This window comes from Amblyomma americanum, chromosome 3, assembly GCF_052857255.1.
Source record: "Amblyomma americanum isolate KBUSLIRL-KWMA chromosome 3, ASM5285725v1, whole genome shotgun sequence".
NCBI classification, from domain to species: domain Eukaryota; kingdom Metazoa; phylum Arthropoda; class Arachnida; order Ixodida; family Ixodidae; genus Amblyomma; species Amblyomma americanum.
Window position 1 is genome coordinate 223,645,172 of NC_135499.1, and position 26,485 is coordinate 223,671,656.

The 26,485-nt window shown below is 43.8% G+C and overlaps 1 protein-coding gene across 13 annotated transcripts in view; it reads left to right on the forward strand.

Moving 5' to 3' along the window:
- Window positions 1–25,956, forward strand: part of LOC144126208 (uncharacterized) — a 140,629-nt gene extending 114,673 nt beyond the window's left edge. For 6 of the 13 annotated variants that reach the window (XM_077660223.1, XM_077660221.1, XM_077660225.1 and 3 more), the window contains 10 exons: window positions 716–931; window positions 2,584–2,652; window positions 4,289–4,366; window positions 6,607–6,766; window positions 7,415–7,536; window positions 7,944–8,018; window positions 10,079–10,222; window positions 11,577–11,687; window positions 14,242–14,343; window positions 16,084–25,956. In XM_077660223.1, coding sequence (XP_077516349.1) covers window positions 716–931; window positions 2,584–2,652; window positions 4,289–4,366; window positions 6,607–6,766; window positions 7,415–7,536; window positions 7,944–8,018; window positions 10,079–10,222; window positions 11,577–11,687; window positions 14,242–14,343; window positions 16,084–18,042 — 3,036 coding nt within the window. In that variant the 3' untranslated portion in view covers window positions 18,043–25,956. The remainder of the gene's footprint in view (window positions 1–715; window positions 932–2,583; window positions 2,653–4,288; window positions 4,367–6,606; window positions 6,767–7,414; window positions 7,537–7,943; window positions 8,019–10,078; window positions 10,223–11,576; window positions 11,688–14,241; window positions 14,344–16,083) is intronic. The other 7 variants (XM_077660231.1, XM_077660232.1, XM_077660230.1 and 4 more) reach the window with 3 other exon arrangements.
- Window positions 25,957–26,485: the final 529 nt, after the last annotated feature.

A 26,485-nucleotide genomic window follows, 5' to 3' on the forward strand; every position in this document is an offset into this window, starting at 1 on the left:
CTATAGTCTCTGTAATACACCCCAAAAAAAAACTGCATCAATGCACCACGGTTATCTTGTGAATTTGGCCCGTAATGACAACACCTGTATTTTATTTGTTGGCCTTTTCTAGCTTACAAAACTCCTTTTTGAGTGAAAGTAGCGTCTTTGCCATTAAGATGCGGTAATTTATCATTACAGGCCAACTTTTGTCCTTAGCATCCATTCAAAATCATGCAAAAGTGAGCCATCTGCAGTGGATTACTTGAAACAAGCCAGCCCATATTATATGAGCTGTGAATATTGAGTTTTCGCTCTTTGCATAAAACAATGGCAGGGATGCATTCATTGCCAATAATGAAAGTGATAGATGGGAGTGAATAGAACTGCAAATGGAAGGGAATTTAATGTATTAATGTCATTTCCCGTCCACAGCATTTAAATGGGAAAAAAACACATGGAAGAATGAGAACAGCTAGCAAAGCGGAACTAGGAGACTAAGGTGAAGTGATGTAAAGTGATGCAAAACCGAAGGAAAAAGTCACAAATACATGTGGGGAAAGAAAACAATTACAAAAAAATCCACAAGTACCGACATTCATATGCCATTTTTTTTTTACTTTACATGCAAGCTCTAGCCTATTGGTGACTGCTTAAGAGCTTAGTTTCTCAGCTGATCAGCAGCAAGTGCATGGTGACCTCTTGTTTTCCCGCTTGTCTCTGGCTACACTTGCAGGATGGCATCGTATCTGCAAATGGAGCCCCCAGGACCGATAGTCCAGACAATGACTCTGCCTTCTCGGACAACGTTTCGATGCTCTCCTCTGAGTCGTCTGCCTCTTCTGGGGGAGGCAACAATGCACTGCGCTCTGCAGCAGACAGCTTGGCCAACCACCGAACCAAGGCTGTGGTGAACAGCAGTGGCTTGCCCCCAGCATCGTCGCCCTGTCAGGTATGGGGGGCCTGCTTTTGCATTCATTGCCTGCCTCTCTCCAATGTGAATATGCCTTGGCTCGCACAGCTTGTTGTCACTGCACATGCTTTGAGCGCAGAGGCATCAGATGAACGCTTGCTTGTTATTCGCCCTGCCAGATTTGTCATGTGCCTGTGCAAGGACTGTGCCGGCCACTGTTTGAGGCTTGTTTGAATCATGTCACACAGGAAGTTTCTTTGCGCAGTTAAAATAAACTTGACAAGTTTTGAAAACACAACCGGAACAGGTTGGCTTCGAACCACTTCCTGTTGTGCCCTTGAAAACCTGTTCAAATTAGGTACAGTCCTAAATGTTTAAACAATAGTTTCATTTTTATCTTCGAGGAATCTAAAATGGTACCATAGGGCAGCATCATATTCTTTCAGACATTGTCCAAGGCCTGTGAGATGTTGTAAAAATTTTTAGGGTAGTGCTTCAGTGAGGTGAAAGAATTCTTCTGAGTGAAAAGGACCATTTGAACAAAGCAAATGCCTTTTTTTTAGTGATGGGATGCTTGTGGAACTTTCTAGGTTGGATTTTCATTTCCTGCTTTCCATTAGAATGGGAGAACTGACGTGCCAATGTTAGTGTACCATCATAACTCATATTGCTCTTCTTCTGTTTGTATATGGAATGACATGTGCTCATTCTGATAATGCCACTCAAAGCTCACTCCGTCTGCCTTCGGGAAATCAATCTCTGCATTAAATCTTCATTGTGACCAAAACTGACAGCTATGTTTACATTTTCATCTTCGGTGCAAGAAACGAAGTAACATTAGGTATTAAGAGCAAAACATTCACACAATGTCTTTACTGTCCATAAGCATTTCCTGAATTTTTACTTTCTGATTGGCACTGGCAGGAAGGTTTGCATTGGTGACCCTGACTTGCATGGTGTACACATCCAGTAAGGCAAAGAATGAAGTGGTCCTTCCCTCAAGGTTCCAAAATGCTTTTGAGACAATTTGAGGGCACTTATGCCTTTTTCAAATGGTCTGTTGCAAATTCTAATCTTTTAGTTTAAATCTCTTTAAACAGCAGTGTTTTTCCCTAGCATCAGAATTATCACCGTTCATCCTGTTTTTCAATAGTAGCTAGCCATAGGCACCAGAAGAGCACTATGAAGTGCATGTATCCAGGCACAACTTGGTAAAACATATCAACATACGTGTAGAACTGTGCTAAAAGACAGAACGAATTAGAAGCGAGGATGGGACAAGCACGGAGTCCATGCATACTGCCTTGCATTTTTCCTGCCCTTGCCACTCTGTTTGGTCTTTTAGTGCATTTCACCAGTTTAAAGCAGTGCTGTAATTGGCAGCATTTATTATTTATTTATTAAGTATTTATTCATTATTTATTTATTCATTTATTCATTAAGTAGAACAGAGGACAGTATGCCTTCCCACCTTCACATTGCACTTCCATGCTTAGAAAGCACCATTTCTTTCTGCACTTTATAAGGTATGCAGCACAAAGCGCTTCTGTATTTGCACGACCTGTAGCTCATCCTGCTTTATCAGTGTCAGCTGTCTTGCTGTGCTATTGTGTGTTTGTTATGTCCTGCACTCTTGGACTGCCAAGATGCATGTCTGTTGTCGGCTTGTATGTGTGTGTTTGCACTTGCAGCTTTTAGAGGCCATCAATGCCAAGCTGAGGTCTATTCAGGCAGGCATTGAGCTGGATACTCCGCCCCCTGTGAGTCACATTTCTCAAAAGTAACCTTTGTACTTTGTTGGCCCCATTTCTTTTTTCTGTTTGTTTGTTTGCCACGTGCATTACTGAATGCAGGACATAGTGTACCGTCATTTCTCTTTGCTTTTCTTCCGTTTCTCATGCAGCAATAAAACTGTTAGACAGTCTTGATTGAAATTTACGTATTAAAGGGTTTTTGCAATCATGAGCACCGAGGATAAGAAAAGCAAAACACTGATCGATATTGAATCACCCTCCTGCAAAAATATTTGATCTAGGTTATGCAGAACCAGGGACATCAAAGATTAAAAGCGACCGTCCGCCTTTTCTCTTTCAACTCATACGTTGGAGTGAGCCAGTCAGAAATGAAGATTACAGGCCAGGACCGCATTCCACCCATGAATACGTCACCTGGCTCAGTTTTTAACTTTCTTTTTTTGCCGCTCACTCTCTCTGCACGGCAGTAAAGAGCCGAGTGGAAGGGAGCCATGCACCGCTGTCTCCGGCTGGCCATGCACCCTGCCTTCTTTGCCTGTTTTGCGTACTGGTTTGTTGCAGGTCTTGGGGCCCATGAGAGCCCCTCGCGAATGATATTATGTTAAGCTCATGATGTTGCGAGGCAGGATTTCACCCGAGAGATTGGCACTGGATGTCATTGCGAGGAACGAAAATGAGAATTTTAAAAGATTATTTGTAAGTTTTCAGCTCACTTTTGAGGACTTGTACATGGCATGAAGGCTCAATAGCTCTTACTCTACATAATGCGAGCATTTCATAGCCACCTTGAAAACCATTGCAGGGACCCTTTGAAAGCTTTTGTGTCAGCCAATGTGTCCAGCCAATGTGTCATTTGTAAATACTTTTGTTCTACTTTTGAAAGTGAACAGCAAAGAATGTCTTTCACACAGTGTTTGCTGGCAGCAGTGACAGGCTTTATGCATATCGTTTCAGATACTAGGGCTGGCTGTACTTACAGCGGCTTTGGTCCTAGTGTCACTGCTATATTGCATCCACAGCCACTCTTATCACTGTATCTGCAGCAGCCAAAGTGCATTTAGGATTCTGTTTTGAGATGTATTGGCATTAGAGTATGTGTCCTTTAATTTATCTATTCGTCAGGTTCATGCATAACCTATAGATGTCGAAACGCAGCCACAAAAGCATGGTTGTTGTGATTCACCGTTATTTGTGGTCTGGTTCTCTGGCTGCTTTTTGTGCAAGCTGCCATATCTTGTATCTCTGCTTGATAGGTTTATTATACGCTGTCACTTCCTGTCACCACATTTGTCTTCCCTAGCTCACTTTATATTCCACATTACCAGTTGTTTGCAGGGCATGAGAAGAAGTTGGGAGGAATGATGCATATTTATAATTTCATGTAATTGCTGGTATATAGATATAGAGTAGTAAAGTACTCAAGTCCTAGTTGTTGTGATTAAACTTTAAGAAATGAAAGGAATAATCCTTTGCTCTTATTGTGTGCTGAGGCAGAGCTCTGAACAGCCTTGCTGGTGTTTGCTGCAAGTTTTACTGTCTTGTGCCCTGAGATTAGTATGCGTGTGCCTCACCTGGTGTGTGTGCTCTTGTCCTTTTCTCTTTCCTCTACCTCTCTGTTTCTCCCTCCTCTCCTGCTCTTTAGGCAGAACAAGCTGCGCGCCTCAAGGCTGAAAAGATTAAGATAGCTTTGGAGAAAATGAAGGAGGCCAGCGTGCAGAAGGTAGCACTGTGTTGACACTTTTCTGTGGCTCTATTTCAGTGCTCTCTTTTCTTTCCTTTACACTATTTCGCAGTTCACTTGCCCTGTCAGGTCCAGTTAGGTTGTAGCTGCAACCAGTACTAACAGATCCTGGAGCTGTTGGCAGTGCAGCATGCTTAAGTGAACGGGGAAACAAACTTTTCACTAGAGCTGCTGTGCCGTCATTGATTAACACTGTAGACATTATGATTTAATGCAGAACTTTGGAAATCATAATTGCATTTCAATGTATTTCATGTCCCAGACTAGTTCAGGTGTTTCAAAGAATATGAAGCTTGCGCATTTGCAATGAAGGTATAACAGTTTGGATCCACATATTTTATGTTAAAATGAGTTGAAACCAAAGCTCACGTCTTGGACTATTGATTCAAAGCTACTAAAAGAATCTCAAGTTGCTAGACGCCTTTCGTATTGCTACATTACTAAAACTGTGCCCTATTACACTTTTTAATCACATGTTGCTTGAATTAGGCCAATGATGTATGTAACCACAAATTTGTATTCCCTAAGTCTGCCTAAAGTAGCAGTGTTATCAAGCAAACACTGAAACCTTTACTAGGTTATTCTATTTAATGATGGTATGTTATCTTGATATAAACAGACATTTGAATCTGCTTTTCTTATCACATACCTTTTCACATCTGTTCTTTTCACTGTTCCTGTGACTTCTGTCGCTTGTGCTAGGAAATTTCACTTTCTTCTGTTTCATAGCACAAACTGCATTCGCACTAAGGTTTGTAAATCAGTTAAGATGCTTCATTTTCCGACATGTAATTATTTCTTCTTGCCCATCTGCCATGTTAATTGGCAAGTACATGTGGGTGCTTCTAGAAGCAAAGAGAATTGGTGAGTTGTAGTAATGGCTGTAAACATAGCTTAAGTTGCTGATGGGCACTAAAGTGCCTTTTCACAGTCAACCAAGTTTGTAACCGTCAATAAGGATTGAGGACTTCGGGCACATACTTCTATAATTGCTGCTTAGGTACAGGTTGCTACATAAGAAATACGTGAGAGTAAGCAGAACGTTCAGTTTGGCGAGTTGGTACAGATTCATTCTTGTAAAACAGCACGAACTACAACGAACGAGAATAAGAAGAACACAGGACATAGTTTTGTCTGTCATAGTTCGCACTGTTTTACAAGTGAGAGTAAGACATTTTTTTTGTTGTCTTCATTATGAAAGTGTTGTTACTGGATTAATATAAGTTTATAAGAATGCAGTAGGTGGATCTTTATGTATTGGCTATTTTTTGCCCTCTGGTGTTTTGCTGAACATTGTTCAGACCAATGTTTGTCCAGCTGGCCATGGAGTACTCACTCTGTAAACTTAAAAACTTATTTTTAGTTTTCTTGGTGGTAGAGTTGTGTGCTCCATTTATCATCTCAAAGCTGCAAACAGGTGAGCCTTACAGGTCTGCTATACACCTGAGATCACTTGGGGACAATTACTGCAGATCACTGTTGCACTTGTCACTTCCCAAGAAACCATGGGCATTCCATAGGATTTATCCATGGACATCTTCAGGATAATCTAGATATCTTGGACAGTCCTTTAATGTGCAGTGGGTGTCTGCGTGGTGTTGTAGGGAATCTAAAGGTGGAATTGTTCTGTCTCCAGGGGACACTTACAACAGATGTCAGTGGTTCCTATAGGTACAAATGGATATTTGTACAATAAATGATATTTGTACATAGGTACTAATGGATATTTTATTCTCACATTGACATAGTTGTGCCAGCACCTTGCCTGCCAGGCATGCGCCATATGTTTAGTTTTACCGTAGACTTTAAAGTTATTTTTGTCTCGTGGCAGATTGCTTTGTGTTAACTACGTTTTGCACTGGCATGTTCAAGCAGATCTCGCCATATATTCATAAGGTAACATATTTCAGGTATATAGAAACGAATATTAAAGATGTTAATTCGAAGTTGTTTATTTTGCATCCGGAAATTATTATTCAGGACCTTCAAACATTCCATGAAACCCTTTCCTTTAGACAGTCGAATGTACATGGAGCAAAGTTTGCACTTTGGATGGCTGTTGCTTGCACTGAACCTGTTGCGCAATATAAAATTTATGGCTGAAAGAGCTTAGGTGTTCAATAGAACAGCACGTAGCTTTCAGTACAAGCTTTTAAGCTTCCACCTGAGCTCTGGTTTTTTGCAGCAATCTTTGTTGTGTGTGTGTTGCTGTTGTGCAGCTGTTCATCAAGGCGTTCAGCGCGGACAACAGCGCCAAGAGTCTGCTGGTGGATGAGCGCATGAGCATTGTGCATGTGACACGCCTGCTGGCCGACAAGAACCACGTTCCAATGGACCCCAAGTGGGCCATCCTGGAGAGCATCCCACAGCTATACATGGGTCAGCATCATGTGCTCTCCATCGTGCACTTGTTCGAGCATGTTTCTTTTCTTTTTTTAAATACAGACCTTGCTCTTGAGAACCTTGCTACATCAGTTTAAGAATGGGGAAGGAAAAGGGTATGAAGAGGTTGTGCCCATGCTGGGTGCATTACAAAAGTCAGGCAAAAGCCTACATACTTAAATGCAGAAATGCATTATTGGCCTACACAGCAAGATTTTCAAGACCTCGAAAAGCAGGCACAAGGATAATGATTTTTCCGTGGTAATGATTGCTGCTGCATTCAAGCTAATAGCACCTCCTCTCTTTCCGTGGCATTCTGCCAAGCTATTTATTTCAGTGTTCCCTTTAACTCTGTATCTACCATGGGGAAAATGACAGTTTTTTGCAGGTTTCACTGGTTTGTTTTTTTTCTGTGCTGGGTCTTGCTGTCCTTATTATATTTTGCATGGCACAGGAGTATGCCCAGTCTGTCCCCACTGATCTGACTACCCACTTACGAATACTGGATGCTTAGTTGTGGAAGGAAATGTACTAATTAAAAAAAGGGAAGGGGAATGAAGAACTGTTATTGTTATTATTAACAATGGCTTCGACTGGATATAGGAGGCATGACTCTGAAATGTGCTTTTCTCTACTTGTGTCCAGAACGCGTCTATGAAGACCACGAAAACCTTGTTGAGAACCTGCTTTTGTGGACACGCGATTCGTCCAACCGGATCCTGTTCATGGAGCGGGAAGACAAGTACGACCTGTTTGTGAACCCAGAGGTGAGCGTGCGTCTTTGGACTGCCTGCTGCATGACTCTGGATTGACTCTGAATGAGTACCAGGGCAAGAACAGCGGACAATATGGGAAGGTCTCTAGCTTCTCTAGCTTGTATTATTTTTCTTATATTTTATTCCTAATTGCCATTCGTCATTTGTGCAGTTCCTCCTATGTTGTATACATGCACGAAAGTAAGGAGGAGACATTTTATTATGTGCCTCTAGCTGAAATCAGCTCAAGGCTTTCAAAGAGAAGTGGCCGTCTGTCCCCTGTGCACTGCAGAGTTATTTAGGAGTTGGCATCTCTGTGTGCAGCCAGTGTACTTAGACACGTTAAGACCCTAGGGTTGCTGTGTATTAATGCTTGTTATTTTTTGGCTGAGCAATTTTTCTGTTTCATCCACTTGCAGAACTATTTTCTTGGGGCAAGTTCATCGGAACACCGAGCTGAGCTTGATGACGATGCCAAGTTGGCCTTGATTGATGTGCGTAAAGCCTTTTATTGTTTTCCATCATTTGTGCATGTCAGTAACTTTCACTTCACGGTGACACTGAAGAGTTTCAAATTAAATGAAATTCAAATTTTCAAAATTGAAAAAAATGGTCACATTTGATTGCGGGATAAAAGAGAGGATTTCAGAACAATAGTTGTTTATAATGGAGGCATGAGTGGAGCTCTCAGAGTCGCGCCACGTGTGCGAAAGTGTGCCCACGTGCAGTGCTTCCATGGCCACTGCTTTTATTGTATGCAGTTCAGTGGTCTAGAACCTAGAAGTTGCCTCTCTTTAGCCATAAACGATAGGAAAAATGCGGATTATAGAAATAAAAGAAGCTACAAGAGCCATCATGTGAGTGATGGTGCAGAGTGACAAAGAACAATAAAGAAAGAAAGAAAGATGTAATGCTGTTCACTGTTAGCAGTGCCTCATGGCATTGCTTTTTTTTTTGTACGATTTTGCACTCTTGCCTCACTGCAACAGCAGAACTGCATCGGTGGCCACAACAAATTCATGCTTGCCCTAAACCCCAAGAAACGGCACTCGTAGTGTTTCTCAGAATGTCTTGAAATGAAGCTGTGTACCACTTTTGTGAATGCATGCTTCAATTTCCATCAGGTTTAACTACAGTACTGAAGATCAGTTTAACCTGAATGACACTTGTTGCATCAAAAATTCAAGTAACTGTTGAAGCTAGGGGTTCAAATCGGCCAGGCATTGCTCGTGTGTCAAGAAAGAAAGAACTGTCTCGGAAAAATTGCGGTACCGATTCATTTTTGTTTAAGTATAATTAGCATAAGCTGAGTTCCCCTCCCTGATAGCATCAGGAGGAAAAAGATTGATGATAAGATTGCAATGGCATTTTACATGTTGCTGAGTCATGTTACTTGGGGACAAGTTTCATTGGAAAGTTGACTGTTTATTTGCAATGAACAAGTCGAAAAGCTAGGGGAGAACTATTTCGCAGCAAATCATAGGAGAGACTCGAAACCTGCTGCTGATTCCACCAAGTCTACATATTTTAATTCCAATTTTCTCAACCTCGATGCAGCCAACTGCCAGCCAGTTCTGTCTGACCTCATGCTGTTTATTACTCGGAGATTATGAAAAGAGCAATTGCTTAGTACCGATATGTTTATGCTATTCTCACCACTTTTGTAATCCCAATGATTTCCGTTTTCATCAGGACATGCCGTCAAACCTTTGAAAAACACTCTGTAGCCAAAGTATTTCCAGATGCCATGTGCATCTATTGTGCTTGCAAAAAACCCACTAACAGGCCATTGCCAACACGTACACATGGCAAACATCCAGTCGAAGATGCCTATACAGCACTTAATGACTGCCAGATTGGACTAGCCCAGGGGTTCCACATGTCCGCACGACGTGGAAAGTCGTCCACATTTATTGAAGGCCCTGTAGCTGCGCCTGGTGAGATAGCGGAGCGGGCCGTCGATGCTGCTTGCTGGGCTGGTTGCCGAATCTGTTCTGAGCTGAGTGAGCGTTCGAGCTCGAGCTCCAAGTTTCAACCTCTTTCTCGGCTGTGCAAGTGCTGTTGTTGTTGTGACTGAAAGAAGAATAGACAGGAAATTCCACAGGCCTGCCCACTGGCTCGAGCTGAGCCACAATCGCTACCGTGTGCAGACAGAGAAGAGTTGAAAGAAACGTGAGAGGAAAGATTGAAAGAAGAGACTTGCATCGCCAGCCCAAGTGCCGATAGCAGTGCCGCTATAAGATAACGTGTTGTGTAATAATAAAGTTATGCAAGGGCACATTAGGGAGTTATTTTTTGTGGGGTATATTTGCTTCTCTTCATGGCCATATTTTGTGAAAAAGCATTTATTTGTGATCTAAGTTAACAGTATTCATATTCAAAAATATTCAATTTGATTTGCACCCAGTCTTTTTGATTTGCTGCCAAAAACATTTCTGAAAGAGTACAGAGAAAATAAGGAAGGGTAATTTTACCCTTTCTGTTCTGTGCTGCACCTTCTCGTGTCTGTGTCAGCAGCCAAGAGTGTATCAAAATGGGTGCCCACTGTGTGCAGGAGTTCTTTGGGGGAACGAATGTTGGTGTGCCGGAGGTGGAAGGACTGCTGTACCTGAAGAGTGATGGAAAGAAAGCCTGGAAGAAGCACTTCTGCCTCCTGCGGGCCTCGGGGCTCTACTACTGCCCCAAGGGGAAGTCCAAGGTGACCAGTCACTCAGGGTTGTCCTACGGCTTGGTTTCATGTCATTAGATTCATGCTTAATGAGCAGCAGTCACTCTTGAAGGGAGCAGTTGTGGCCATGGATCGGTGCTGGCATAAGTTGTAGTTCTTGTTTGATGAATACATACTTTCAGAATTGTGTTACTTTCTTTGGAAGTGGACAGAAGCCTTTTAAGCAGACTAATCATGATAACAGAGATGTTGCCTACCAATTCTGTCATATTGTTTGCAACGTACAGGTAGTCACAGGAGTTTTAGGAGCAGGGAAGCCTTGAAAAAGCATGGATTCTTGGCAGTTTTGGTATGTGCTGACAAACAAGTTAAGAGTACTATATTTACATAATTCTGACGAGCACTTGTTTTCACGAAAATCAAGTTACAATCTTATACAAAACTGAAACCAAGCTCTGAACAGCCCAGCTTCGTTGCCATTATAATATGCCAGCTAAGTATTTGTGCACTTGAAGTTCGGATGATAGGCACCTTAGAGATGTTGGGCCAAAATATTTACATTTGCCATGTATAAGATTACCTTTCTTTTCTTTTTTGTTTCACGAAAATGACCATCTAAAATTGCGGGCCCAAGTCACTGCTTATACGCGTCATGTGCTAGTGCCCACTCCTGCTGGCATTGATCGAGTCCCGTGTATGAAAAAAAAGTTAATTTGTATGCAAATTAGTTGCACTAACGAAAATTCAAACTGTGCATTATTTACCAAGCTCCCTCACAGTGGCAGTCGCTTTCCCAGATTGGTGGTAGGTAGCACTAGAAAAAACTTCCAGTTGGGGATTTTACTTCTGGTAATGTCCAGAGTATGTGTCACGCAGGAATCCAAAACTACAGCACTGTTTGCAGTCGATTAGCCACTTACCAGGCTACTTAGCTGGGCCATACGGGAGTGTAGAAGGTATGCTGTTTTATCGCCATTGATCTCCAGTTGTCTTCAAATGCCAGGCTTGCAATTGTGTTGTGTGCCTGTTGCCTTGAGGTGCGCGGACTGCAATGACAGCAGAAGAACAACCATTAAGAGAGCAACAAGAAGTAACGCAAAAGCTAATATGAACATCATTTTAAGCTTCTGCACAAATTTTGTTTTTTCTGTTTTGGCAAACATGGAAATCTGGTGTGCATTAGAATCTGGTAACTATGCCACGTTTCACACTTCCGTGTGTGTCCTGCAAAGTGTGCACCCTTTGATGTTGGGGCCTGCCTCTGGGTAGCTAGGCAATTCTGTTTTTCCTTGCCTTCTGTGTTTCAAAAACTTCACTGAGTGCCTGTGCTGGCTTTTGGCCGCATTTTACACTTTATTGTGGTGCATGATTGATTGCTGTGCAGTTGCCAAAAGACCTGGTCTGCCTCACCACTTTTGAAATGAACAACATTTACGTTGGTTTTGGGTGGAAAAAGAAGTACAAGGCACCAACAGATTTTGGCTTTGCAATCAAGGTGAGCTCTTTTTACATAAAGATGTCTTTTTGCAGCACTAGTTAGATGGCCTGCTCTCTTGGGGTTTCACACTGGGTGTTTGAATGCAAAACCACCATACTTTCAGTAGTCTCATCACAAACCATGCAGTGAAGGAGGGCAGAGCTCTGTCGAGTGACATCAATGGAGCCTATACCACTGCTGTGTGCAAATAGAAGAGAGGGAGTAGAAGAAAGTGAAGAGATTAGATGCACATCGCAGGCACTGTGCATGCCAAAGCACTGACAATATATGCAAAAAATGCCTCCTCCCCCTCCTGTAGCAGACGTGTTCCAGCGCATCTATGCTGTCGTGTAGAATGCAAATTGATGCACAAGCTGCTGCTTACATGAGGTGCAGCAATCCTGTTCTCCCAAGCTTTTAATTTTGACGCATTATATCACTAGAATTTCCTTAACTGCAACCTATAGCTTTCCACAGCAATAAGGGTATTTTAAACTCGGATATTTAGGGTGCTGCAGAGGTGCTTCCTGCGCCATACAACATAATTAAGCTGATGGCAGCTGCATCTCTTCCAAATCCAGTGGCATGGAGGTGCAATGCAGTACTCTGAAAAATTTTCAAGTTCCAGTGGCCCGTCTGGACATAGAAATGAGTCTCTCATGAGGAGGGGAGGTGCTGCAGGAGCACGACTGGGCTTGGCGCGTCAGCTGCCGTGCCTTTTGTTCTCTCCTGGGAGAGGTCCAATGCCGGTCATGGAAACAGGCCCGAAGGGGCTCCCATAGTTTTCACTGTACCGCATCTTGCAAGTCACGTGGAGGGTTTTGAACTTTTTGTTTATTCAGTTTCTTGTAGATGATTTCAGCATTTTTTAGCATTTTAAATCAGAAAAAGAAAAAATTAGCTTCAGTCTTTGCAATTTGGTTGACTTGATTTTTGAGGAGTTAAACCATTTGCTAAAATTAAGCATATTTGAACTGAAAAAAAAATCTTTGAAGTGAAGGGCTTGGCTTACAAATGGTTTGGTACATGGTTTTAGTGCACAGTGCACAGCTACGTATAATTTTGTGACTATTATTTTAAAGGGGGCGCGAAAGGGTAATACTGATTCAAGCTAGACTGCTAGGTTAGTGTCATGTGATATCAAATGTGTCATTTTTACTTAAGGCAGAGCTTCGATATGCCAGGAAATTATATAAAAGGAAAGTACACTTAGTGACAACTCTTGCGGATTCCTGCAACTGCAACTGGTAGTGTGAATTCTTTGCCAGGGGTTATTGGCTCATTGTTTGGCAGAGCAATGCTATTTCAATGTCGGTGGGCAGATGCCATCAAAAATGGAAAAGCAGCATGGCAATTGCGTACTAAAATGTGAAGAGTTTCATGATTAAAACATTGCAAACCAGACAACATACAGGTAGATCGAGACACGAACAAAAGCAAGAACTCCTCCATGGAAAGCGCGTTAAAGTCAGTGTTAGCAGAGCCAACGTCACCAAGGCTTTGTTTTCTTTTTCACTTCAACGTCAACGTTTTGAATGCATTTCTGGTCTTTGGAAGTGGCACCTGTGATTTGCTGGCGAACACACACACAAAAATGTTGTGACCTTCCCTAGGTTCAAAGGCCCCTGAGTGCCTAAAGAATTTAGGAATTTCATTTGTGATTTTCTCAGCAGTGCACCCATCTGTCTGCACAGTAGAAACATTGGTAGTCTTCTCGAGGAATAATCTATCCACATAGTGTAGCACCTTGCTTGGTTTGCTATTTCCCTTCAGTGCTGCCCCTTTAAAAGTGGTTGCGTAGTTACAGAACACCTACGAATTGTTCTGTCCAAAAAACTTGAAGAAGGAGCAGGAAAATGGAAGTCTTTTAAGGTGCACCTCAGGCTAAAGCTGTGGAAAAAAATGGTGGCGCATTTCAGTACATGGCTTGCATGTTTGCCATAAACCTCTAGCCGTGCACAAGCTTATCTCAAATACCTCTAGCCGTGCACAAGCTTATCTCAAATAACTAGTGTCTTGTAAAAGAAAGAATGGAACGGTTTCTGTCAAGAAAAAGGTTTCTGCCTTAGATGGGGTTGAATCAGTTACAATGGGAGCGAGCAGTGGATTTTAAGATATATTGCATTAGCATAAGCTTATTGTCAGCATAGGTAGTAAGTATGCTGTGACATGATATGGTAGTACAATTAATTGAAAAATTTCTACCTGCTCAAATAATACAACAAGTATTTTTATCTTGTGAGACATGCATTTAATTCAGATGATTTAGATTTGGGGTATTAATTCAAAATTACCTGTGACCATGAAGGCTTTTCTCATTCTCTGTGAAATTCTAGTGCTTTTTGAAGTTTACATAAAGGACAGGACAAAAGCAAGGAGCAGACAGTCGCATATACGCACATATGCCTACATGTGAACATGGCATAAGAATTTCGCAGAGATGTCAAACCAGCTAGCAACAACCCAAGCACTTACTACATTCCGTCATGTCTTGCTTTCTCCATTTTGAAGACTTTTGTGATATGTGATGGCGGTCGCTCTTAAACTTCTCTTCCTCTCTGTTCTGTGGCAGCATCCACAAATCCAGACTAAGTCATCCAAATACATCAAGTATCTCTGTGCCGAAGACAAGCAGACCTTGCAGCGATGGGTGACAGGATGCAGGATCGCAAAGGTGAGACGGACACTCTCAGTGCATTGCATATACAGTTGATGCATTCCCGGTTCATCCGATTTCTGGGTTCGGACATTAAAAATGGCAGGCATTAAAATTGTCCCATAGGGTTACACCATTTTCCTGGTTAATACTTTCAAAGATTACACAACAGCTACTGCGTTTAAAATTTTGGCAAATTGTGTTCGTATAATATGTTTAGTGACCAACCAAATGCACAAATGAGCCATATTGGAGGATGTGCAACATGAAAAGGAATGCAGCGGCAGTTGCCCGCCGCAGTGGCTTTTCTGCAGTACCTAGGTGCAAAGGGGCGAAGCACACACAAAGGAAAAAAACTGCACATACGAGCGGTTCATTCCTGTGGAGATGCGATGTGAAGAGGATAATTGCATCAGCTTCTTCACAGTGCAAAGTATCTGAAAAATACAACAATGTGCTTATATACGAGCCAGCTAATTCTGGTGAACACAACATGAAAAGCAAAAAAGCAGTTTCATTTGGCCGTGGCGGCGGCTTCTCCGCAGTGAATAGGTGCAAGGTAGCGAACCACCCAAAACAAACAAAAAAAAACAAGGAAGAGATTTTGGCTACTCTTGCCATTGCCATTGACGGATTGGATGTGTTGCGGAGTTGTTTCCTGGTTTAAAAGAATGAAAATGCGGATTAAATTCTGCGAGAACAGAAAAAAGAGCTGTTCAGACCTTGGACCAAAATATGCTAATCAACATTTATATGAAGCGAAATTGTCAATACTTCATTCAAGAGTTACATTTTTCTAAAATTAGGTAGGCTTGGATCATACATTTTTTCTCGTGGTTTAAAGACTTTGAATTTGTGGAGGTCAACAATTGAATATAAATGCAGTAGCAGGCAGTGAAGAAGAAGAGACATTGCTTTGTGGCCATTCTCTTTCTGCTCTGCGTTAATCTTGGCCATCAGAAACAACAGCCAACCACCTATAGGACAGTTCACTATGTTCTCTGTGTGCATGCTTGCGGTCTCCCGACACTGTACTGCTGGGAAGGGTGCATCTAGAAGGGGGTATCATATTCTACTGGCAGTGCTTCAAAGGGTTAAAAAATCCAGTTTTGGCAATCCATAGCTGTCAATGGTAACCTCTGATGTCACTTCGCCAGTGAGGAGATGTCTGGCAGCATTAAAATGCGTCTTCACAACAGCAGCTTAAAATGCTTCATGGCAGCATTGTACAAGCTTCTTTGATATAGACTATAATAGTAAACAGTTTTCGTTGAACGCAACTCTGTTATTATGTAAATATTACACATTTTATGCAGTGCCCATTCATTCTTTTTGTTATGCTTCATATATGCTTTTGTCACATTATGGCTATTAGCTCAATGCGGACAAAAGCAGGTTGTTTACTGTGAAATTGTAAAAAAAATTTTAACTTGTAAGCATCATTCTGAATTACGGTAATTGTATAACTCTGCATTCATATGAAGAAGAGAGTTAAGGTTTTTTTTGGAATGTTCAAAAACTCGAATCAATCAAGCAGTAAAAGCACAGTGCTGATTAAATCGAATAACAGATAATTTCACAAAATATTCACATTTTCTAATGTTTGTTCAGCACTACAGCACTGAAAGTAGATGCCAGTTGTCAGCGAGTAACTGAAGGATGGAGTTTATTTATGCCATGTGCCAGGCATATGAACCACACTTATTATTTTTGCAATTTTTTTCTTGACTATGGCTTGTGTCTGATTTATGCTTTCAGTATGGCCGACTCATCAAAGACAACTATGACAACCTGATGCGCGACATTGTTGAAGAAGACTTGGAAACTCTCGCTCATGCTAGAAGCTTTTCTATCTGTTCCATGGCCAAGACACTGGCAGCTGTAAGCCCTGACAGTGGATCTCCGGATCTCACTAGTCCGCCATCGGATCCTCAGGAGGAGCCACATATTTCCTCTGAGCGGAGAGGGAGCACGGACTCTGACTCAGGCCTGACCATTACGGCCAGTGACCTTGGCAATTCCCCATCGCAGATGCGGCAGCCTCTGCTAGTTCGCAAAGAGTCGGTCATTTCGAGTGGCAGTGGAAGTGGCGGTGCACCATCTGAACGGGCAGACACGGCGACACCAACTGACCAGCAGATTGCGTTTTTTGACGCTGAGGTCCCAGTGGGAACGATCAAGAGAAAGCCATCAATGACACCCAAGATTCCCCTGACCAACACTACTCGTACACTGGCCAAGCAGTCTTCGGTGGAACTTCCTGACAGTGCTGGAATTTATGACACGGTGGGGAGGAAGGGTGGGGCACATCTAGCTGGAAGTCTTGGAAGAACATCAGGGGGCCGAATGAGCCTGCGGCGGTCACAAACCGATGAAAGGATTTCTGTCTCCGCCTTGGGCACTGGCACACTGACGAGAAATCGACAGGGTAGCTTGCCGCGTTCCAGCAATGCAAGAAGAGTGTCACCACCCTTGTCGGCTGAACAGACTCCATGCAACACGTCTCCAGCTCAGTCTCCTCTACACAGCCCAGTGAAGGAACTGTCACCCAAGATGCACTTGTCAGGGGCAACTCATCTGTGCGAAGCATCAATTCCAGCCCAACCAACAGTTGAGCCACCTGGATCTCCTTTGGTGAGGTCCCCAAGGAAGTCTCCTTTCATGTCCCCCCCGGCTGAGTTGCGAAATGCAGCAACCACCAATAGTGTAACTGCTCCTCCACCTGTGCCTCCTTTCACCGATGATTTCACAGGTAGCACACTAAGCCTGGACTCATTCCCACCGCCACCTCCACCCTTGCAGCTTGGTGATGTTCTCAGCTGGCCGAGCACATCAAGCCTCAACTCCCTGCCACCACCACCCTCTGAACTGGTGACGCCAACCAACAGCCCACCACCAGGAAGCACGCAGACAACGCCTACAAACACACCAACGAACAGTCCTCCAGCTGTGCCCCCAAAGCCAAGATCACCACGCTCTCCACCAGATGCAACATTGTCAGTGTTTTGCCATGCATCAGACAACCCTTCTTCAATTTATGCTGACCCACAACTTATCACCGATGGCTACGAAACACTGCGAAGGAGGGGAAATGGAGACTTTGTTAAAAGCTGTCACGACCAGGCTGTTTCCCTCCAGAACACTCACAGTATCTACTCGACAGGACGTGTGGAAACAGTTGGGTATGCCCAGCCTTCCAGTGCACCGCTTGGCAGCCACAATGCATATGAATCTGTCAGGAGACGAGTTGCGGGAGAAGCGGCAGTTGCTTCACCGCCCCTGCCACCACCACCACCACCTCCTCCTCCTCCTCCTCCTCCTCCGCCACCGCCACCTCCCCCTCCACCACCGCCAGCGCAGCCAGTCATGCGACGGAAGCCACCGCCGCCAAAGCGCAGTGAAAGCACGCGACTCTCGTCTCCAGCACGGCGATCATTCTCGTCACCGGCCGGCCCGGGCCAGATTGCCTGCCCACCAGACGTGTTTCTGCGCGACCTGCAGCGAGTGATGGAGAAAAAGTGGAAGGTAGCCCAGCAGCTTTCATCTGAGCCCACTGCAACTCCGCACGAAATTTTGGGCTTCCGGGACCCCTGTTGCCTGCCGCCGCCAGGCACACTGGATGGCGGCAGTGACGACGGATCGCTCAGGCGCAAAATTCCACCACCACCCCCACCAAAGCGCAGTGATGCAACGCAGCTGACCAGAAAGGTCTTTTAATTGCCAGAACTTGGTTTAAAATGTGTCTGCAGAGAGCTACTCACTCAGGTCTAGGAATAGAGGTGACTCATTCCTGCCGTTTCTCCTGTGGAAGTCATTCTCAATAAGTGAGCTCCAAGACTCTAGCTTTTCCTTTCTGTGAGAGTTGAGTTGGTGCGCAGGGCTTGTTGCTGATCGCAGCTGTGGTCAGGATCACTATGATGTTTCTGGTCAGCATGGGGTCATTTGGTGCCCAGGACAGATGTGACTGTGCCACAGGAGTAGCATGACTGTTGCCATTGGAAAAGGTGGCGAGGACCATCTGCCCTGCCAAACCCAGTGGTTGCTACTTAGCTGCAAGAGAGAAAAGTTCGATTGGACTTCGTGTGCCAAAGGTGGCACTGCTAATGAATTTAGCCCATATCGTTGCTTGAGGCAACATTTGGGGACATTTGCAATTTTGGCTGCAACGCTGTGACACTATGCAGCATTGTGGCTGGTCGACTGTGCTGCTTACAGTGGCCTCGCAGTCACACAGAAGGCTCCTGGCTCTCAAGAACAGAGCCTCCTCCATGTGCCAGATTTGTTGACTTTGCTCCGTGCAGCTCAGCTTGGAATTCTCTTCGGAGATGGCACAGACCAAGCACTCGTCTGAAGCTGGTCTTGACGGGACTGCTTTGTTTTTGTGGTAGTGAGGGAAGTGACCTGAGAAGTGCCGAGAGCAGCAGTTTGTTTGCACTCTTGCCTGTTGTTGAAGAGGGTAGCCTGAAATTTTCAGCTTGCAGCAGCTCTTTATATATTTGTTGATTATTTTTCAGTATTCAAATCAAACCTGGAAAGTGGGGAGCCTCAGATGGCCTAATTAGACCACCTCTAATGGGCCTCTTCATATTAAAATGGACTTGTGGAAGCTAACTTCTGTACATCGTCAGATATTTGCCTAATTTCAAAGTGTTGATAACAAAGGCATAGAGGAGCCAATCATGTGAGAAAGAAATTTGGTTGTATACCACCTGGTTACATACCCAGTAAGTTGCTTCACAACTCTTAAGCTTTTTCACAATGCCTGGTGAGCTGTGCTGCATTAAAATTGCAGCGAAGGTACTTGGTCATTAACCTTAATTATTTGCAGGACTGTATGCTTAAGGCCCAACTTTAAATCTGCTTTTTCAGGACTTTGCAGTGCAGACTGAGCCAGTAGTGTTTATTAAGTGTTTGCGTTCATGGGATGTGACAGGCCTCATTGCCCAATAAGCATGAAAATTGCAATGCTTTGTTATATTAATGTGCACTAGAAATGCACAGTTATGTTCATGAGTTTCAGCACTCGGCAGTGATTTGTGTCCTTGAAAATGAGATGGGAAATGTGATTGGTTGCTTCCTCGGTTATTGTTGGTTCGATATGTGGTTAAGGCTTCATTCTTCTACACTCCTAAATGAATTAGAAAAGCAACTTCAAATTTTGCAGCTTTTTCACCTAGAAAACAAACTTGGACCAAGCACTGGGAGAGAGTAAAAGGACCACATTTAATGATGCTGGTTCCATCTTCTTTTTCGCTCGTTTGGCTTCACACTGCCTTGAAAATGAGTGCTGCTGTGTAAACTGCAGGTAGCACGAGCTTGGTGGCGGAAACCAGCCAAAAGATTGCATGGACAAAAAGAAAAGGATGGAGTAGGAAAGCATTCCAGCCAGAATGAAAAAACTAGATGCAGGGATGGGAGCCACCCTATTGTGTTTTCACTTCAACCCCACCCTCATGTGCTGCCGTGTGCCTCAAAGCAACAGTGCTGCCCAAAATTGTGGCTGCCATTGAAGGCTGGCATGCAAATTTGCACTACTACGTACATTAAAGAAGGAGGGACACCTAATTTTAGTGGCATGCTTTTTCCTTTCAATGATGTGGAAGATACTACTATGCAGGAATCACCATGTGGAATTCACCTACGACTGCTAAATAATTTATAATCGAATTTTTCTCTCATGCTGTATTGGTTTCAGTTTCAACAGTTGGAACGATGGCTGTGACGCCAAGGTGTGGTTATAGGTCACGTGAGGCATAGATCAACTGCGATATAATCACTGCTTCATCGTTTTAATTCACTGCAGTGCTGAAGCCAGCCTTCCTGAAGAACCGGAATGACATTGAATGTAGAAGCAGCGATTGTATTGCAATTTTTTTCATGGCTCACATGACCTGTAACAGTGCTTTGACGTCATAATCATTGTTCAGCTGTTGAAACCAAAACCGAAACAGCACGAGAAAGAAATTTGATTATAAATTTTTTAGCCATTGTAGGAGAATACCACATGGTAATAATCCATGTGTTATAATGCCTTGCGCATCTTTACAAAGAAGAAAACATGCACCAAAAAGTTATATGTCTGTACACCTTTAAAGGTAGTGCACTGATTTTCTTGCAGCCAATATGGCATCACTGGGAATTTGAAATGGGCAAGTAAATTGTAGTCTTCCTTGACTTTGAGCTTCTATATTCAAGGAAGAAGAAACTTTCATTCGTACGCATCCATTTTTGTGGCTGGTTTTGCTCTGATCTTGGCTACACTTGAGAAGCCTTTTATAGTATGTGCAGTAACTTTCTTTGTGAAAAAGAGTCCCCCAACCTGTCAAACGGCCAGCAACGTTTTAATTATTCTGACAAGTTCCTTAGCCTGTAAAGCAGGGTGTAGCATTCATCTTTAGAGCCGCACATCATAAAGTGTGTAGCATCTAAAATAAACGTGAATTTGGAGCTTAATCCTTTTGCCATTGATAAGATATTTTTGCTGCTATAGGTAAATTTTCCGTGAGTATTTGCTGTGAGTTCAAAGCGCATTCACAAAATGTGCAGATGTTTTATTCAATAGAGCCCGACCACAAACTCTTAATGTATTTTACAAGTGGCCAGCATAGTTCACATCTATACTGAAGGGCAGCCTGTTTGCCCGACACAAAGAACGGTTGTTTGAACTAGAGTGTGGTGTTTTTTGCATTGCGCACCTACTCTTTGTAAGGAAAGTGTTATTAGGCATGGCTGCGCATGCTGCTTGCATGCACTTAAGGGCTAGGACAGTGGGAAGGTGGTGCCATTAAATGTCATGTCACCAAACATGGTCGCAGCGAACTTGTTGGCATAAGCTGAAGGCAGTGGTGTTGTGTGGCTGTGTCAACTGTGAGGGCTTGAATGGCATCTCAGCGTACTGTGTGCTGAAAATGCTGAAGATGGTTTTAAACAGTATACCAGAACCAGCATGTTTGAACGTTTTTTTTTTTTTTCTGGTTTTATAGGGCTGCAAGTGTTTGCTTGTCGCACGCAAGTTTATGCGTTTGGATTCTCGCATGTGTGACCAAGATGAGCATTTTATTCTTGCTGATAACTTTTGCACCGTTATCGTGAGCAGACCGGGCCATGTTTTTCTTTTGTTGTTTATACCCTTGTTTTTCATCCCACTTTGCTGTGTTTTGGTGAAAGCCGAGTTGCCAAAAAATGAACGAAAAGCATTTCGTGTGTGTGCCATGTGCCTCTGTTTTTACATTTTTCTACATTAGTTTAGACATGACGTAGCAGTGCAGTCCTTTCATTCAGCTATGCTTTGATGGAAGCCAGTGCTTTTATCTGACAACCAAATGTATTTGTGACCAACCAGACAACCACTTGTCCCCATATGCAATGCGATGCATGCAGGTTGTCAAAGCCACTGCATACTGCTTAGAATTTGTGTGTCTGTGTGCTTGTACATGTGCATTTGTCTTGCCACTGTATTAGCAGAGAATTCTTCAATGCAAACTAGTCCAACACAATTTCTTTTGCACCCTGTATCACTGTGAATGTCAGTGTGTGTTGTGACACAAGATATATCTGAATACCTTGACTAACCTGCATATCAGAACAGCCACCTATAGCTTGACGTACTTGCAAATGTCAGCTGCTTACTAATGCATTCTGCTATTTGTGAGGGAACTTGACAGGAATATGAAGGAGAATGTGAATGTGCCTATGAGAAATTGCACAGGGCTGCCAGTTAGCTTTGGTGTTAAGGGATATGTAAAATACAATGATCACTGTGGTAAATGACATGTCTAATGCTATACAAAAGTGTAATGGTTGTTGTCCAGGGGTATTGCTAGGAGGTAGAGACTTATTACCTCTCTAGTGCAACCTGATGTTCTTCTGGCATCTGTTGACATGTGGCTGGCACCTTTAATGTGTAGACCTTCTTGGTCATGATCGTTGGTGAAGGATTTCCACGCTGCGTCTTGAAAAAAAAAAAAAGGTTTTGCCTATTCTTTCTTTGTGAAAATGCAATTTGCCATTTTAGAATTTTGTGAAGCTAATGTGTGGCTAAATTTACAATGAATGTGCATGTACTTATTGTTGGGTGTTTGCTTGGGAGGGATGGTGCTTTCCTGAAGTCAAGCAAAGGGGAAGATGTTCTGCACTGCCACTTACTAAGCTCTTTCTCGTGACCAGTAACGACTGCGTCCACAGGGCACCTTTGTTGTCTTGTACCCCATGTGCCGTGTACGCAGTTATTGCACTGCAATGGACATAAGGGCTAATTGTCTAATATTGTTTTATCTGCTCACTCATGTGGGCTTGCCATCTCAACTAGAACAAAAAAAAAAGCACATTTTTGTTTGATGTGGTTAAGTTCTCTTGCAGAGCTCACAAAAATTTTTGCCTGTTGAGCCAATTGAAAGCCTGGCACAATGGGCATGGGGAGGTAATCTTCAGCAGAGTTCACTTGCTATAAAAATAGTGCGTCACTAAATGTGTCAACAGAAAGAGCTTTTCGCACTAAAGTTGCACCATGTTCCCACAGCAGCTCCCTCTTTACCTATGGTCTTTTGTCAACACCCTTACAGTGTTGTCGATCCTTGACCTCTTACACCTTCATCTGAAAACCCTGAAAGCCTTGGAAGTTGGCACGAGCTTCTTGAACTGCGCTGCATGCTGCACTGCAAGCTGTAGAGTGTGTGTGTATGGCGCCGGCAAAGCTGAGAAAGTTGTGGAACCTGAAGTGCAGTGGGCACAACGGCCTCTCTTTCTTCCTCGCCACTTTTCTGACACATCAACATACTAGGGCAGTGGTTCTCCAGCGTGGGACTGGTGTCGAACAGAAAGGAGGCCCCTGCTTTTTCCTTTTCTTCTCAGTTGGCTATGTGGCGGTGCAGAGCATGGTAGAGTAAACGGGAAGAGGGAGAGGTTTTTCCGCCAAGACCATGCGACCCAAGGAGCAAAGGCTACACCAAAAGTGATTGATTGATTTTATTTATTTATTCATAGGTGCCTGCATCTGGTCCCTATACATATGGCCTATTAGGTTTGGACACTGAAAATGTGTTCGCAGACTCTCGTTTGAGAACCGCTGCTCTAGTGAGTGGGTGTACAAAGGATGCACATAACGCGTAGCCCCCGTGTACCACATCCACGTTATTTGCTCCCTGAAAGGGTAATTTTTACTCCTCGCTGTAAAGCTCCATAAAAAAGGCAACTTTAGGTGGTTTTTCAACCAGTGTGTTCTAAGCATCCATAATTCTGATTAATGGGATGGCTAAGCATACAGTTAGCGAAGAAATTTGCAACAGCTTGGAGTGCCTGTTCCTGACTGCACACACAAAGCCAAACGGGTTGGTGTTGAAATGAGGCACCAGGCCAAGCCGCACCGGGTGCACACCTCCTGAGCCCCCTCTGCCGAGGCTACACGGACGCTCAGCTCCAGGCCTTTTACGTAGTAGTCTCTAACGCTCGGTGACATTCGCAAAGTTCTGTTGAGTTCTGGCGGCCGATCATCTCTACAAGGGTAGCGAGCGACCGAGTGACGGCGCGCTCATTGCAGCACGTGCAACACATGATGCTGACGTCATAAAAGCGCATAGCTTCACTTTGCGCCGTTGTGTTTATAAAAAGCTGGCACTGTTAATATGTGGCGCTGTAAAACTTCCGGTGAAAAGACTAACCATTACGCTTAGGTTTTCAGTATTTTTTTTCCTCCATTATAAGGATGAAACGAGAAAACTTGGTGCTATCTGAAGGCGCGATTATAGGAGGTAGTGTTTTATTGCTGCTGGGAATTATTTGTTCTCTTTTTTTTTAACGAAGTTTGAAAGGTAAAATAGCCAGCGTGAATCGAGCACGTGAGAAGAAGCGAATGCAGATGGGTTGGTCTAAAGGGGCTACGCATTTACTCCTCAATTTCTTATCAGAGCCTGTACTATTTCCCTTGTTCCAGAGATGTCACATTTTTATATCTTGTTGGTTGTTGTCGAGTGTTTCAAGGCGGTTCACCGATTGAGAGACTTTTTCAGTCTCACCATCGCAAAGAAATGCAAAGTCTTCGATAGGCTTTTTTCATGGAGCTGCGCGTTTTTTGTTTTTGCGTGTGATTTAGCTTCTGTCATTGAGTAGCCTTCGAAATGTGTATACGTCCAACCTACATTGTCGCCGCCAGAGTGTCTCGTAAGAGTGCAAGTCGCACAGACTTGCACGTGTTCTAGAAAAGCACAGATTTTGCTGCCCCTTGGTAATTGCTTCTCGTGCCCATCCTGTTTTATGCTAATCGTTGCCTAATGCCCTGCCCCGGTTTAGAGAGAAAAAAGCACGTTAGCGAACATTCCAGGTACATGGCATTCTTATACGTATGCGAAAAACCTCCATTTGGCCACAGCACAATATTTATATGTAATTTCCGACTTACTCACACTTGGGCAAGGTTAATGTCTGGCACATACGTGTCTGTTCACTGCTGCATAACAGCGAAATCGCTATGAAGCGCCAGCGCTCAAAGCTTCGGTTCTGAAAAGCCTCCAGTGAACAAGTGACAACTCTGCGACAGAAACTCGGTATTGCCGTTGTCTTCGTTCCCCCTTTCTGAAAGTAATGCATCCAGCGATACAGACTGGAATGTCCTGCGATACAATTAATTGATACCGTGAGTTCAGTGTGAAGTTAAATATTCGATTGATGAAGTTGCGACGCGCATAAGACGTGCACGAAGACGCCAGTCAGTCATCGCAGTGCAGCCGTCTCAGGCTATATACAGCCGAACATCGTTATAACGAAACTGTTTATAACAACATAATGGATATTTAACGAAGGAATTACGATTCCCCTTCGAAGCTTTGCCAACGCAGGCTATGAGGCTATAGCTATAACGAAATTATCGCCAGGCCTCTTCAACTCCGTTGTAACGATCGAGATTCAACTGTAGTTTTGAGGGAACTTGTGCCAGAGCTGACTGAGGAAGGCCTGCTCAGTTGTGTGCGAAGAGGCCGGATCTTTTTCGCTGGCACTTCGGCATCAAAGAGTCAACCGAGTTGTTGCTAGATCTGTGGGAATGTAGACACTTGTTAAATAACAACAATGGCCCCGCGCGCAAGTTTTTGGCGTATCGCGTGCAATAAATGGTGCGCGGGCAGTAAAGGTCAGCACGGTTAGAAAAAATGTGCGAGAAACAGCAACAAAAACCACGCGGCCTTTTAACTGGTTGCATTTTGGTTACGCCTGTGAAGGAACTTGCTGCTTTGCTTGCTGTTACTATGAGCGTGAAAGCGAATTGAGTGTGCCGTGCATTTCGCGAGTCTTTACTATGTGTGCTTACCTTTCTTTTGCCTTTGTGAAGTTGACGAAAAAAGTGTTTGCTATTTTTATAGTTTTGTACTGGTCGCGCTCTACTTATTTATAAGAAAGGTACACGCAGTGTCTCCTCCGCCGGTCAACTGGGGATGAGTTGTGCAGCAACGCACGCCGCTATCTGTCTTTTTCTTTTCTCCGGCCATGGTGGAGCTGTACGCGGATCTCGAATGTGAGGCGTACGTACGCGGCGCTCTGCTGCATCTCTCTCGAGGGCAACGGCACTGCACCCGCGACTGCGTTGTCCAGGTGCTCTGGTGAGCTTGTATGAAATGAAGGGAGAATAAAGTCTCTGGTGCGTTTTGTCCGTTTTCTTTCTTTTTTTTACGTATCCGTTTGACATATAGCCATACTGTTGGTCACGCAGGACAGGCAGTGTACCGCCAACCTCGCCGATTTCAGTGAGTTCCAGTGCCGCTGCCGCGAAAGACTCCCGTGGTTGTAGTGCTTTATGAGCAAAGAAAATGTGAAGTGAATGTCTCACTCTCAACTGCACCATGGGGTAATTAAGTGATTCCGGGTTCGAACCCTACCGATGTGCCGCGTTTGGATAGAGGCGAAACGCATAAGGCGCCCGTGTGCTGCGCAATATGTCAGTGCATGTTATGAAGATCCCCAGGTGGACGAAATTATATTGCGGAGCCCTCAACCACGGCAACTCTTTCTACAGCGATAGCTATTAGGCGCCGATCCCTGGCTTGCGCGTCGTAGTCGTCGCCGGTCAACCTTGGTCGCATAAGCCTACGTGTGTTTGGAACAGCTAGCCTCCTACCAGTGCAGGGGTGCATCACTTGACCACTACACCTCGAACTATCCCCAAAACTAAACAGCT